This window comes from Hevea brasiliensis, unplaced genomic scaffold (genome assembly GCF_030052815.1).
Source record: "Hevea brasiliensis isolate MT/VB/25A 57/8 unplaced genomic scaffold, ASM3005281v1 Scaf505, whole genome shotgun sequence".
Classification (NCBI taxonomy): domain Eukaryota; kingdom Viridiplantae; phylum Streptophyta; class Magnoliopsida; order Malpighiales; family Euphorbiaceae; genus Hevea; species Hevea brasiliensis.
In genome coordinates, this window is record NW_026615035.1 from 38,092 (window position 1) to 53,173 (window position 15,082).

Consider the following 15,082-nt stretch of genomic DNA (forward strand, 5'->3'; position numbering starts at 1 on the left):
CCTCCTCCATTCAACACTAAAGCCTTATTCACCTACCTTGACAGGCTTAGTGATGATATCTACTTTGTGGATAGAAAACTTGACAGTGGTCTTGATACACTAAAGGATCGTCATGATCAACTATTTGACCTTGTCATGGAAACCAGGGACAAACAGAAAGAACTGAAGGAGATGGTGAAGCAACTCATGATCTTTCTGGGCATGCCACCCCCACCTCCATCACCTCCTCCTGCACCATCATTTCGACAGCCGGCAGCAGCCACCAGCCCTTTAGCAACATCCTTGGACAAAGGAAAAACAATAGACATAGATTAGTGTTTAGTTTACTTTTGTTCAATCTTGTAGGACCTTTTCTTTGTAAATATGTTCAAACATTTATAGTTTGTTTTGGATTTTGTTGATTTGTTCTAAATTAGTTTCTTTTAAATTCTGTTTCCTTTGAAGTTTTATTGAATAGCTATTACATTAGTCTTCTTTGATTTTTATTGCACTTATTGCCTTTTTGTACATATTTGCCCATACTCTGTCTATATTTCCATACTTTTACTGCTGGTTGTACATTTCCCCTTGCAAATTCCCATGCAGCAGTTTTTGTATACACTGCACAGCTATGAATTTCCTCATGCATAACCTTTGCATAGCCTGTGCAACTCTTTCTGCTACTTCTGCAGAACTGCACAGGTTGTATTTCCCTTATGCAACTGTCCTGCATAGCCTATGCAACATCTATTGCCTCTTATGCAGCACCGCATGGCTTATGCACCTTACCTATGCACATGTTCTGGACAGCACTTAACTCTGCATAACCTGTGCAGCTTTTTATGCATCCCTTTAACTTGAATTCTCATACTGTAACTCTTTCTTTTGTTCTTATTTTTACAATTCCTGGTCAATATTATTTGCTTTGAGTTTCGGATATCTCGCTTGAGACATTGAGGACAATGTCTAATTTTGAGTTTGGGGTGCACTTTTTTATTTTTAGTTTTATTTTTCACATTTTGAGTATAAGAGCATCTCATCCCATTTCATTTACATATATTGTAAATATTTTACATATACATCCATACATACATATTCATTACACATTTATACACACATTATACATCACTTAGAAATTGTACAAATTGCATACAAATAGGCTTACTCCATTTAGTTCATGCATTACTCATTTTAGGAATCATACACCATGCATTAAAATCTTTTGCCAAATCCCTTGAGTATTGAAAATGTGCCTATGAGAGTGATTTGACTCACCTTTTAGTTGGGTTTGTGGATTGAAAGTTTCCTAAAAGGTGCAAGGTTTTGAAGTGTCTATCCCTTGCCTATATCTTCTTAGCCAAAAAGCCACACAACTAGTCATTTGGAGATGGAAGTGTTTAGAGGGAATTATTGGATATAAGGTAGTCAAATGATGTCTCACCAATCCTAGAACAAATTTTCTAAACCTTTCAAGGCAAAATACCAGCTTGTACTTGAAAAGAGAGATGATTAGGCATTCTTTGATTTAAACCTTCTCATTTTAAACCTTTGGCCCTTTTTTCCCAATTAAAATTTATCCTTGCAAACCCCTTTGACCCTTTTTGTCCCTAATTTTTCTTGAAACCCTTATTACTACCTAGCCAATGAACCAAACACTCCAACCTTTTTCATGAGAATAATTATTTATAACATTAGGTACATAAAAAAAAAACAAAATTCAATAAAAGGGAGAAGAAATGCTTGTCACCTTGTAAAAGTGCTGGTATATGTGCTTTTCACCATTGTCATTCAAAATGAAAGAAATCCACCCAAAGTATTAAAAGAAATGAGTTTGGGGGTGGCAATTTTAGGGACAATCATCAAAAGAAAATACAAAATACAAGTTAAAGTATCAAAATGTCCCTCCATTTTTATGTGTTTTGTAAACTATGCTAGCACTTGACAATCCTCATTGTGTATTCTTCCCTCCCATATAAAAAAAAGAGAAAAAGAAAAAAATATATAATAAAGTGTACCTTATGTTTCAAAATTGAAAATATTCTCATGCTTTGAATCCTTTTTACCTATCTTTCTTCTTAGTCTCATTTTGAACCCCATGGCCCCACTACATCCCTAAAAAGACCTTTGATCTCTTGATAGTACTAGCTACATTAGTGGAGATAGGAGTAGGGAATTTGCCTATGGGATTGAAAAATTATTCATTCATTCATTCAATTCCATCATTCCATATGGAGAAACTTTGACTATTGATTGTTCTAGAATTCCTTTTGAGCATGACTCTCTCTTTTGATTGGTTGGTTTGGGGATTTGAATGATAATTGACTTGATGGCTAAGCGGTGAAAGCTTGGATAAGCATTAAATTCTTTGCATTTTGAAGGATGGGTATATGGATTGTTGGTATGGCTAAAGGTGTGTTAAGTTACCTTAATGAGTGATTTTCATAACTCTTTGGATAAGGCACCCTTAAAAACTTTGCACCACATTTTAAAGTTTGCTTGAGGACAAGCAAAAGCTTGAGTTTGGGGGTATTTGATGCACATATTTTGCATAGTCATTTAGGTCTAATTTCACAATCATTTTATTTGGTTATTAGTCATTTTTAGCTAATTTCATTAGTTATGTAGTTAGTTTTCCATAATTGTCAACTTTGGATTAATTTGTAATTTTTGCTTTGTTTTTGTAGGAAAAATGGTGTTTTTGAAGGACTAAAGAGAATTTTGCCATTGAGGAGTGTCTTCTACAGCAAAAAGATGCCAAAAGCAAGTTTTCAAGCTAAAATATGCATAGACCAAACTGTGCATAACTTGCCGCATAAGCTATGCAGTTCTGCATAAGGAGGAAGAACACTGTTCCAGAACCAGCCGAAATGTGCATAAGGAGACTGCATAGCTTATGCACATTCTCACCTCCCTTATGCAGATTCACGAAATTGTGCATAACCTATGCACCAAGTCATGCAGCTTCGCATAAGTGACCCAGAACCAGCCGAAGACTGCATAAGGGACTGCATAACTTATGCAGTCCACTTATGATCCATAAAGAGTTCATTAATGAGCTGGCAGAAGATTCCCTTAATGTATTCCTCCTAGAACATACTATTTTAGGGCTCCATGTCAGAAAAATGCTATATATAGTCCCATTTTCTCATTTTAGAAAAGGGGAAGGAGCAAAGAAGAAAAGGAGAGGGGCTGAGCAGAATTTGAAGAGCCATCTTCACCTTCCACACCATTTTTTAACTAAGATTTGCAGATTTCTTTCTTTCTTTACACCTTTCTACATTTCTAGTGTTTAATTTCTTACTTCTTAGCTTAGATTAAAGCTTTATTTCCATTTAAACTCATCATAGCTTGTAAGCATTATGGATAGTGAGTAGTTTACTTTTGATTCTGGAGTAAGGGTTGTAATATTTGAGATATTTTGTGGATTTTGATTGGGTAATCCATATTTTGTGGTCTTAATGAGTTTTATTCATTTCTTGTATGCTTAATGACATGCTTAATGTAGGATCCCATTGAGTAATGTTCTTAATCCATGGTTGAAGCACCGAAAGGAGAAGACCTTGTGATAGATAATCAGGAAATTGGACTTAATTAACTTAGACCTAGAAATAGGCTAAGGATTAAGAGGATTAACAGATTAATTAAAGAACTTAATGGGTCTTAATTAATTCTAAGTCCACGAAAGTAGGATTAGTTTGATTAAGGCACTCTTTGTCTCACTCGAAAGGGAATTCAAAGGATTTAAGGATTAATCTCCTTAAAACTCATAAGTTTCATAAGATTGGACAACCAATTTAAAATCCCGAACTCCGGAATCGCCTTTTTACCATTGTTAATTTCTAATCAAATTTAATCATTTGCCATTTTAAATATTGCCATATTTGAACTTGCTTATTTCTATTTGATGCAAATCTTAGTTTAATTAATACATTGTTGAATAGAATATTAAATTTGCACATTTAGATTTCATACTCCATTACCCATTAATTCATTATTTTAATTTCATAAATACTTCAATTTAGTCAACTTTTATATCGAAAATTCAATCATTAATACAACTCCTCGTGGGATCGATATTTTTCTATACTACTTGTACGACCCGTGCACTTGCGGTTGGGACACATCAGGAAGTCGGCTGAGCGCGCGCAGGGGCGTTTGCGGCGTTCCGGCCGTTTGGTCACGTACCGGCCATTGGCTGGCGCTGGCTACGGGTCAAGTGGTGGCGCGGCTAGAGGAGAGAGAAACGGGAGAGAAAAGAGAGAGGGACGACGCGCGCGGGAGAAGAAAAAGGAAGAAGGAAAAGGGCCGATCCGATTCGACCGGTCCGATCCGGTCCGGTTCGATTCGAAATACAAAATTTTGAATTTTTACTCTACCTCGGGACCGAAAACGAGGTCCAAAAATTCTGAAAAAAATTCCGTAAAACTCAGAAAAATACGTAGACTCCAAATATATTTTTAGTTTTGCCACGTGGTCTTTAAATTAATTTTTAAAAATCATCAAAGTTTATATTTTCGAAAAATCGAACCCGATTTTTAAAATCCGAAAAATCTCAAAAAAATTCCTAAAATTCAAATAAAATTAAAACACCGAAAATACTCATAAATAATAAAATTTTGGGGTGTTACAAAATCGATCGGTTTAAACCGAATCAAAATAGAGCAATCCAATTTGATTCGATTTTTTCTTCATTTTGATTTGATTCGATTTCTAAAATATTATAATTTGACTTTGATGATTCTGTTCAGTTCGGTTTGATTTGAATTGAACACTCAGCTCTACCACATAATAATAGTTAAATGGTAGGATGGTTACAATAACAGTGACACAGTGGGATGATGACAGTAATTAAATAGTGATAAGATGGTAACGGTGATTAGGTAGTGATGATGATGGTGATGGTAAAAATAACAAAGGTGATGGGATGGTGATATTGTTAATAGCATTAACAATAAATTAAAAAAAAAATAAATGATCATAAAAACATCTAATTTTTATATATAATGAGATTATATTATAAAATATAATTAAATTGTCATCCCATTATATTAATTTTTTTTTTGTGTTATCAAACAAAACAATCAAATTGTAATATAATTACATTACACTTTTGATTTGGTATAGTATGTCGTACCAAACATGGTCTTATTCCCTTCTCTCCTCTATAGCCAACCATTTATTTATTATACAAAGCAAAAAAAAAATCTTAAAATATATATGCATATATATAACAAAAAAGTTGCATAAATATCATACAAAAGGAAGAAAAAATTAAGCCTTGCTAGTACTACCACCCCTATCAGGAAGCTTGCCATTAGACCTCACAGTCACTACTGACTTTGACGATGCAGAAGATGATCTGGTAGACCTATCAAACTCTTGTTTATCCTCAGTAAATGCCTTAGTTAGAACTTCCTGGAGTTCCATGTATCTTCTTTTCTTTTGGAGTCGTTCCTCTGGAGTGTCATTCCCCAAATAGGCGAGCTGCGATAAGTCATCAGCATCCATGATCCTGTTTAGTACTTCTGAGCACTTGGGGAAAAACCTTTTCCCAAGTTCCACTGTTCAATGTCAAATAACATGATCAATTTCATAATTTGTCCTAATTTTCCAAACCAAAGAATTCCCTTGCATAGTTCTAGAGATTTGATATCAATACATCAATCTTAAAAGGGATGTTCCCAATCCCCTGGGATGGGACCCCAGACTTGTTAAATGGCAGTATTTCTCGCTGAAGACTGAAGATGAACTTGAAATCATGGTTTTGTGGATTTGGAATTCCCATAGAAATGTTGTTAAACATCATTTCCACTATTTTCTAACAGTTTTTACCCATATCTGAACAGTGTTTAGCCAACTAAATTTATACAGATGGGGTCCTTTTAAAGTAAATTGAAAAGAAAATTCTCAGTGTTATCATTTGCAGAAAATCTTCTCATGCAGATATATCGTCTATGTGCAGAGCATGATTTACCAGTTTTAGAGAGCGCTCTCATCCTACTCAGATGCTCCTCTTGAATTCTGAAAGGTGCCTCATTCAAATCCACTGTTGTCCTCTGAGCACCAGCCAAATTCTTCACCTTGGCGCTAGTTAATGGAAATTCACTAGTGCCATCCACTTGAGCAATATCCATCGCAACTTTCGCTTCCATGGGGAATAAAAGTTTTGCCAGCCCAACTGGTGAAAAAAATATATTACAGAATGCACAGAAACTGGTTCAAACAATGTACTACATATTGACGTAATCAAGCAATGTATTTTACAAGAATCAGTTCAATTTTGATCCCTCCATAGGATACTAAACTAATATGCAAATCTAAAATAAGGAAGAACACAAACAGACAGACTTATAGTGAGAGAGAGAGAGAGAGAGAGAGACGCTCATTACTCTATTATCATGAAAGCACAAGAAAGAAAAATTTGTTTCTATACGCAGTTATCTTGCCAGTCATCCTCTCAGAAAACAAAGAAGTAACAATATGAGCCAGAGGGATCTGTCTCTAGTTAACTAATGAAAATGAAAGCAAAGGATTCTGAGTAAGGACTGGAATGCTTGTCGAAGCAATGCAACTTTGCATATTTTCAAAAGAACAAAACCTAGGAACAAAACTAGAAAGGATACTGAACCATTAGCAAAAATCAAATTTTAAATACTCAAATGTAACTCAAATCACAAACTGATCTTGGTGATCAAATGCTCTCAGCAATCAACTATATATGATATTTTATCTAAAGATACTTAATGATAGAAGATAGTATTGTTAGAGGTGTGTGACAAGATCAATTTTACAATAATCAAATTGTAAGCACACATATGAAATGAGAGAATAAGATTCAAAATACATCTTTCAAATAGTAAGCTCCATTAATGGAGTGAGGAGCAATATTTTTCAAGCAGAACATTTAAAACTAAGAGTTCAATTGTATCACACCACCAGTTGGGGAAAAAATAAAAGAGGAAAGGGCATCCAGATCAACCAGATGGACAGACACTAGCTAGGCACACAAAAAACCAATTAACAGAACAGAAGAGTGGGAGGAACAGAGGTTATCTTGGGTTGAAAACATCATCCTTCTTTGGAACAGCTCTGAAAGGAGCAGAATTCGACTATTCCTATGTTGAAAAAAGAAAAACTGTTCTTTGATTCAGTAATGCATATGATTGTCTGAATGCTGTGAATAGTTAATGAAAAGATGAATAGTGTTTGACTTGCAGCATAAGAAACAATACTACTATATTTATTCAAGTATTTTTGTTTGACCTTCCCAATCATTCTCTCTTAGGGATACTCCTTTCTTTTTCAATCATGAATGGTCCATCCAAAGAAAATAATGCACATCTGAGTTTCACTATGGAATATGTATGAAAAGCAGAGAACATGAACTCGATGAAAATCACCTCTATTTTCAAGGTACAATAATTTCATTCGCAGGTCATCACCAGCCATAGCAAGAGAAAGAGAAGCCTCTCCAAGCAATGGATCTCTTCTTTCTGCTTGTTCCAATACCTCTATGCATAATCGTTCCTTGGGAGAAGCTTTTCCTTCCTCAGTATAGCTATAGTAATCTGAAGCCCTAGTAAGTCGCTTCGATATTTGAAGTGCTTTTCTACCATCCAGAGTAAGATCTGACGGACGAGCTCCCTTAGTCAAGAGAGATACAATAATCTTAGGCTCTTTACGCATTGCAGCAACATGCAGTACAGTGTAGCCCCTTAAATTTTTATGGTTTACATCAGCAATTCCAAGATCAAGAAGCTCGGTGGTAGTCTTTGCATCACAGTACGCAACAGCATAATGGAGTGCATATGCATCATCCAAATTGGTATGCGCCTCTTTTAGTAGCATTCTAACTAATTCTACATCATCTGAGTCCAAAGCCCGGTGTATTCTCTTTACATGTTTATCAGGATAACCTGTGCTTTCAGGTGTCTCCAGACCAAACTCTAAGCGAGAATCTGTTATTTGCTTTACAATGTGTTGAGGCAAGGCCTTGTCAAGAGTTACAATATCAGCATCAGATTTCATAATGATCTCGATACATCTTGCAAACAATCTCTCACAAGCTTTACCACATATATTTGCAACAGATAGAACCACCAAGATGTCATCAATTGCAACCTTGTCAAGAATGCCTAGAAGGCGCCTCTGCAATTAAATAAGAAGCCAAAAGATTTTGATGAGAAAACAACAAAATGTGAAAACTGAGTAACCAATAACCAGAAACTGGAAAGATTTACATTCTTTTCAAATCTGTGACAGAATCGATTATCATTTCTTTGTGGGGGAACATAACCATAACATGTTAATCACGTAATACATCTTCTCCGGTTAAGCTAATTGATAAGGATGTTGCCAGTGCACCTAAAACTTGAGCTACCAATTGACTGATTTCAAGGATTATGATCCATTCCACCAGTTATGGTCTTAAATCTATTTATACCAAGCAAAGAATTAGAATAGGGCTCAGCTCAATAAACGTCTAATTCCAATTCTATTAGCAAAATACTGTAAAAAGTTACTTTTGTCTCAACATAGTTCTCAACCAAAGTGGAAACTTGAACACTTCACTTTAACCCAAAGAATTTGCTTTGATACCTACTGGAAGATTACAAGATGAAAAATCAAGAGCTAAACTAACTAGACAACCGTGAGTAGGTTTCTTCAACATCAACAAAAGCAAGAGATACTGAGATGAATATGAAAAATTATAATATCTAGCTATAAACTGGGGATGATCTCTGTGATCAATATCCAAGATCTGCTTACTCCCTTCCCACTATGCTAAAGAATTGATACTATACTACAACTCCATGAACAACAATAGATAACAGAGTTTCCAAGTAAAATTCAGAGAGTCTCTAACTCTTACCTGATAGAGAGCCACCAATTCAGGCACCTGAAACGTAAAAGATGCATATAACACCTCAACCATAAAATCTACAGCGGGCCTGCAAGCTACATGGGAGCAATCTTCATCCACACAAACACAAACGCCCTTTGGCAACGGCCTCACTTTTCCAGTATATAAATACGCCAAAACTGCCACAAGCGAATCGAACCCAACATCATAGTCCTTTGCCAACTCCTTCAATTCAAACTTCGAACCTTTCTCTTTGGCCGCAGAACCCGAAAACACCGCCTTGAAGAAAGAACTTCTCCCCGACAGAATGCACCGGTGGACTGGGACCTCCCTGTTAGTGGCCGAGATTGTGATTTTGGCGTCGGCAAAAAAGTCAAAATCTGGGGAATCGAAGATGGATTCGAGGCTTCTGGAGAGCTGTTGGAGTGCTGAGATTTCAGGGTTTGGAGGCTTGGGAGTGGATAGGGTTTCTATGCAGCACGTGCTGCTTCCATTGCTGATCTCAGTAGAATCAGAGAAACCAATCCTATTATCCATTAAAAACAGACAAGATACCAAGAAAAAGAGAAGGATTGTTGGTTTAAGAGAGGGTTTAGGGAGTGAAATTGGTGCAGAGAAGCTATTTGAGACAAAAAGAACCCAGCTTTAGACCAATATAGATCACAGAGCAACAGATACACAGATTTCCAAGAAACATAAATGCAAAGAGCAACGGCTGTTGGAGTCAATCACTAAAGAACGTTAAAGAAAAGTGTTATAGAAATATGTACAACTCCCCATGAAAGGAAATGAATTTAGAAAGGGTTTCAGCCATGGATATAAGAAGAGATGACAAAGTCAATACTGAAGAAGAAGACAGTGAGCTCAGCTAGCATCAGCTGAAAACGCGGGCGACGAAGAGTGAAAACAAAGAGGAGACCAAAGGGAGATATGTAGGCAAAGGCTAGGCTTTATGGGCTTGTCCTTATTGAGTAAATGTTTCCTTATTTTGGTCCGTACATCAAGATCCCGCCTATGTTCCCGTCTTTCTTTGTTCAGTTTCTCGAGTACACCAACTGTCTAAATTGATCATTTTTTGCTGGAGGATCTTCGTTGCACTTCTGATATTTGACAATAACCAGTTTTCCCTTTTTGTCTTCTCAAAGATGAGTCCTGATTGATCAAGCTTCATCCGACGGCTGGGGATTGTGCAAATCACCACATAAAGGAAACGCAACAACATGACAGTACTCTGCTCTTAATGTATTTGAATGGTTGAAATAGGAAAAAGAAATTTTTGCTCAAGCCATTTTCTGCTTTCGTCATGGCGTTTTAGGGCTTTAGGCAACTTGCTGTGTTCTCTGTTGTTTGCTTTCAATCTTTAGGTTACTCATCAGTCATCGCCCAGTGTTATGCGACTCATTGCCTATGTCTTTTTGTTCTGTTTACTTCTGCCTCACCCACCATGGGATTGAGGGAAATGGGCATAAGGAAAAAAATTAATTTTTTATTTGGATATTAAATAAAAAGAAAATAAAAAAAGAAAAAAATTATTTTTAAAATTCTTTTAAATTGATCTAAAATATTCTTTTTCAAATGAAGTGAAATAATGGAAAATACAATAAATAAAATTATTATTTACATTAAAATTACTTAATTTGATATATTATAACAGAAAAATAATAATATAATAATTATTTATCCTCTGCTTCCAATCATCCTCTAGCTAAGAAGGATAGTTGAATTTTCATCAATTTTCTGTTCTGACTTTCACAATTTCCAATAGAGCAATGGATGAACCATTTAAATACGCTAGGAGTTATTAAATTAAATATTTATATATAAAAAATATATATATATATTTTAAATATAAATATTTAATTTAAAAATTATTAAATTTATTTCCATAAAATGAAATGTGTAGCTTAGAATCAGAGCTATGCACTTAAATTAACTGCTTCTACTGCCCTTAAAAGATCAATTACTTGGAAATTTGTCAAGTAAAAGAAGAAAGAGATTGGTTTGCCGGCCTAATTGTTTACATTTTCTTGCAGCGGTTAGTAGAAATGGATGATGATGCATAAGCTTTATTAACCCATGATAATGCAAACAAGTAGCTATCAGATGGCTGTCAGGTGGGAAATTCAACTATTTTCCACTTAAAATATCTCAAATAAACCGTGACCAGGTATGCTATCAATTCTGCTCTTGGCTTGGCTTCATAACTGAAACAGACTTGGTCAACTGTACTACTGATCATCAACAGATAAAAGTATTTATAGACATTCTCATAACAAAATGAAGTACATCAATATTCAATAATTAATCCTGAAAAATCAAGCAAGCAAGAACAACCATTGCTGTACAAAAATTTTAATTTAATCTTTCTTACTACCCCAAGGAGAGCAAACCTTTTCAAGCCCTCTTCCAATGGATGCTCCAAATCCACCTTCCTTGTATGGTGAACATACTTTTTCAAGCCCTCTCCCGATAGAAGCTCCAAAGCCACCTTCTTCCTTCATCGGTGAAGAAACAAAATTGATGGATTCCTTCTTAGGGTGGATGGTTTCAACAAGGGCTTCGATTTCTTCCTTAGCTCGTTGGAAAATACTTGGCCCTTTGATTTCATCAATCGGAGTGGTCTCATCAATGTCATCTCCCTTTCCATGAGTTTCTTTGTGATGAATGCGAGGCGAATTCTTATGGTGGATTATTACTTCGATCTCTTCCTTGGCTCTTTCAATTAAATTTGTTGGCTTAACATCATTCTCTGACTCAAACTGCACAGACTGATCCCTGAAATTGGGAGTGACACAGTTAAGTAAGAAGAAGAATCCAACAATCCACAATCCAAAAATCCCAATTTAAAAAAAAAATATATAAAAATAAAAATAAAATTCACTGAACCCTTTGCTGTGATTTTCAGACTCTTTCTTGGGATGGATAGTTTGAATCAAAGCCTCGATCTCCTCCTTTGCTCGCTCAAACACATTGGGAGCTTTGACATCATCCAGTGAGGTATTTTCATCAATGTAATTACTCGTGCCATGAGTTTCCTCACGATGGCGATGCAATATGTCGCTGTGCATTACCGCCTGGATCTCCTCCTTGGCTCTTTCAAAAACATTGGGTACTTTCACATTTTCATCTGCCATTGCCAACCATAGAATCTGATCATCTTTAGGATAATCAACAAATTCTTCAATCACAATTCTACAATTTTGGACATATGATTATAGAATTAGGAAAAATCGTACCTGAGACCTGCTTCGATCCGGCCATTAAAGCTGATAACAAAGGTGTTTGATTTTTTTTTTTTTTTTTCTGTGTGAGCTTTTTAATCAATTAAACCGCAACACGTTAAGACGGCGGTTTGCGTACGCAAAAAATGTAGCATCCTTTTTGGGATTTTGATTCGTTGTCCGCCAGATCACTGAGGCCAGGCTAGTGCTTCGATAGATCAACAACTGCAAACAAAAGATACAATAGAGGAAGGCCTATAGGAATTCCTCCTTCCAGGCTCAGCCTCATAGAGGTGGGCTACGGGACAGCCCACTTTATAAGGCAACAAAGCCCATGTTCACAATTAATCAGGTTGCTTCAAACTTGGCAAACTCTTATCATATTCTGGTTTGAGGGCTTACCATTTTTGGTAAAATGTCAAATTGATTGACATTTTTCAATATCTCTCCCATCCATATTAATTTTTAGGGATAATTATTATTCAATTTTTAGAACTTGTCATTATTCATTAAAATTTACATTATTTAATTTTTAAGATTTGAATATGTGACCTTTCTTTTTTTTTTTTTTTTTTACTAATTAATGAATAGAGCCTTTCTTATAATGAATAGGCCCATTTGAACTTTATGAAGCATTTTTGGGCCTTGAATTTGGAGACTGAAATGAGAGCAAGAAATTGAAAATTCCGATCAAGGAGAGAGACTGCGGAAGACTCAGTCAAATCATAAATGCTTAATTATTTAACAATAATAAATATTTTGGAATGTTATCCGTACGTGAAAGTAGCAGTAGCACGCGGTCGGATCTAAGCATAACATTCAAAGTTAAAATAAAGAAACAGACATGCAAATTCAAAGTTCAACGCCCACCACTCGAAGACTTAGATATGCCTCGTTGGAAATTTTGACAAGTCCTAGATTTAGACATTTCTATCGGTTTGAACTGTGTTTTTGGAAATTTTGAATCCCTAATGCTATGTTTGATAAATCATGGGAGAGGAAAGAAAATTATTTTTTATTTTTTATGTTTTCTCATGTATTTTAATAAATTAAAAAAAATATATTTATTTATTTACTTGAAAAAAAAAAGGAGTGCAAAGAAAATAGTAATATTTTCTTCAAAATATCATTTTGTCCTAAAAATACATTCGGATCTATTGTTACAAATCTCTTTAGAGTTTGTGGTTGCGCTCCCAATAATGCATTCTCCAAGAATTGAATCTAAGTTCTTCTATTGGAAGCACAATGGACTTTATTACTATACTCAACACTTGTTAATAATCTCAAACTCTCCTTTAAATTTTCATAAAAACAACTAAATTTAAGGTTCGTTTAGTGTTCACGCAGAAGAAATAGTAATAAAAATTAGGGGATAAAGGTTCTGAATAAACTGATGTTTATTGAGATATTGTTGCTGCTATAAATAGCTAATATAGGATTACAAGATAATGATGCAATACAAGCTAAGGTTGATTACAATAGATTAGAAGATATGTGTAGATGAGTTTGTTACAGATTAGGATGAGTGCTATAGACTATGATAATCACTATCTTTCCTTTACACCCCTGCAATTCGACTAGGTACAAGTTGAATTGTCAATTTTGCTCAAAGATCTGCATGTCTAGAACTTGGCAAAGGTTTAGTAAGTATGTCGGCAAGTTGGTCCCGAGAAGAGATGAATTTGACCAGTAATTGCTTCTTTGTAACTTTATCTCTGATGAAGTGATAATCCACTTCAATGTGCTTAGTTCGTGCATGGAACGCCGGGTTGGCAGTGAGATATGTTACCCCAATATTATCACACCACAATGTTGGGGTAGCGGAGGGTAGCATGCTTATGTTAGAAAGAAAAGACTATAACCAGATTAATTCGGTAGTTGCGGCACCAATTGCTCTACACTCAGCTACTGTAGAAAATTTGGCAAATATACGTTGCTTTTTCGAGTGCCAAGAGATTAAATTCAGTCTAAGAAAAACTGCATACCCAGTTATTGACTTATGATCATTGGTGTCACTAGCCCAATCAGCATCACTATAGGCATTGAGTTGGTGAGAGGAAGACTTTATCAAATATAAGCCATAATTCTTCATGTGTTGAAGATAACGTAATATTCTCTTAACTGCAATCCAATGTTCCTCTGTGAAAGCATGCATAAATTGTGAAACTCTATTGATAGAATAGGTAACATTGGGTCTTATTAAGGATAAATAATGAAGACTACCTATAATACTTTTATAAAGAGACGCATCTTGCATTGGGGGACCAGAGTGAAGTGTAAGCTTAATATTTACATTGGTTGGTGTGGTTAAACCTTTTCACGTATGCATTCGAGCCTTTGTGAGTAAATCTAGCACATATTTTTGTTGAGTAAGCAACAAACCAGTAGTTATCTTCATGACCTCTACTCCCAAAAAATAATCCAAGTCTCCAAGATCATTAAGCATGAAATTCTGATTTAGAGAGTAAATCAGTTCCTTGATAAACTTGGAGCAACTACTCGTTAGTAAAAAAATCATCAACATAGATCGTACAAAAAGCCAATATGCCATTTTGGTTGTAATAAAACAAAAAAGAATCTGTTGTGGATGCCCAAAAACTATTTTCCTCTATAACATCATCAACTTTTATACCATTGGCGTGGAGCTTGTTGGAGACTATAGAGAAAATGGTGAAGCTTGCAAACATGGTTGGGTCTATCTGGATTATGAAACCCTGGAGGTTGTTCCATAAAGACATTATCTTCCAAATCTCCATGAAGAAATGTGTTCGAGACATCTAATTGATGAATGTTCCAATTCTTGTGAAAGGGCAATAGACAGGATAAGCTGAATAGTTGCTGGCTTGATGACAAGAGAAAATGTCCCTGTGAAATCAACACCTGGCCTATGATGAAATTCCTTAGCCACAAGACGTGCTATATAGTGCTCAATAGATCCATTAGACCTATGCTTATTCCAGAAGACCCACTTATAACCCATTATATTTTGAGCAGCAGAGTGAGGTATTAAAGACCATGC

General features: G+C 35.4%; 2 protein-coding genes across 2 annotated transcripts; both read right to left on the reverse strand.

Moving 5' to 3' along the window:
- Positions 1–5,062: 5,062 nt before the first annotated feature.
- LOC110656161 (BTB/POZ domain and ankyrin repeat-containing protein NPR1) lies at positions 5,063–10,329 on the reverse strand. The gene is made up of 4 exons (XM_021812785.2): positions 8,852–10,329; positions 7,380–8,127; positions 5,954–6,157; positions 5,063–5,540 (listed from the first exon to the last, which is right to left on the reverse strand). The coding sequence occupies exons 1-4, from the start codon at positions 9,377–9,379 to the stop codon at positions 5,251–5,253; spliced, it is 1,770 nt and encodes a 589-aa protein (XP_021668477.2). The 5' UTR covers positions 9,380–10,329; the 3' UTR covers positions 5,063–5,250.
- A 745-nt stretch (positions 10,330–11,074) lies between these two features.
- Positions 11,075–12,233, reverse strand: LOC131177496 (uncharacterized). The gene is made up of 3 exons (XM_058142515.1): positions 12,079–12,233; positions 11,729–11,969; positions 11,075–11,617 (listed from the first exon to the last, which is right to left on the reverse strand). The coding sequence occupies exons 1-3, from the start codon at positions 12,101–12,103 to the stop codon at positions 11,200–11,202; spliced, it is 684 nt and encodes a 227-aa protein (XP_057998498.1). The 5' UTR covers positions 12,104–12,233; the 3' UTR covers positions 11,075–11,199.
- Positions 12,234–15,082: the final 2,849 nt, after the last annotated feature.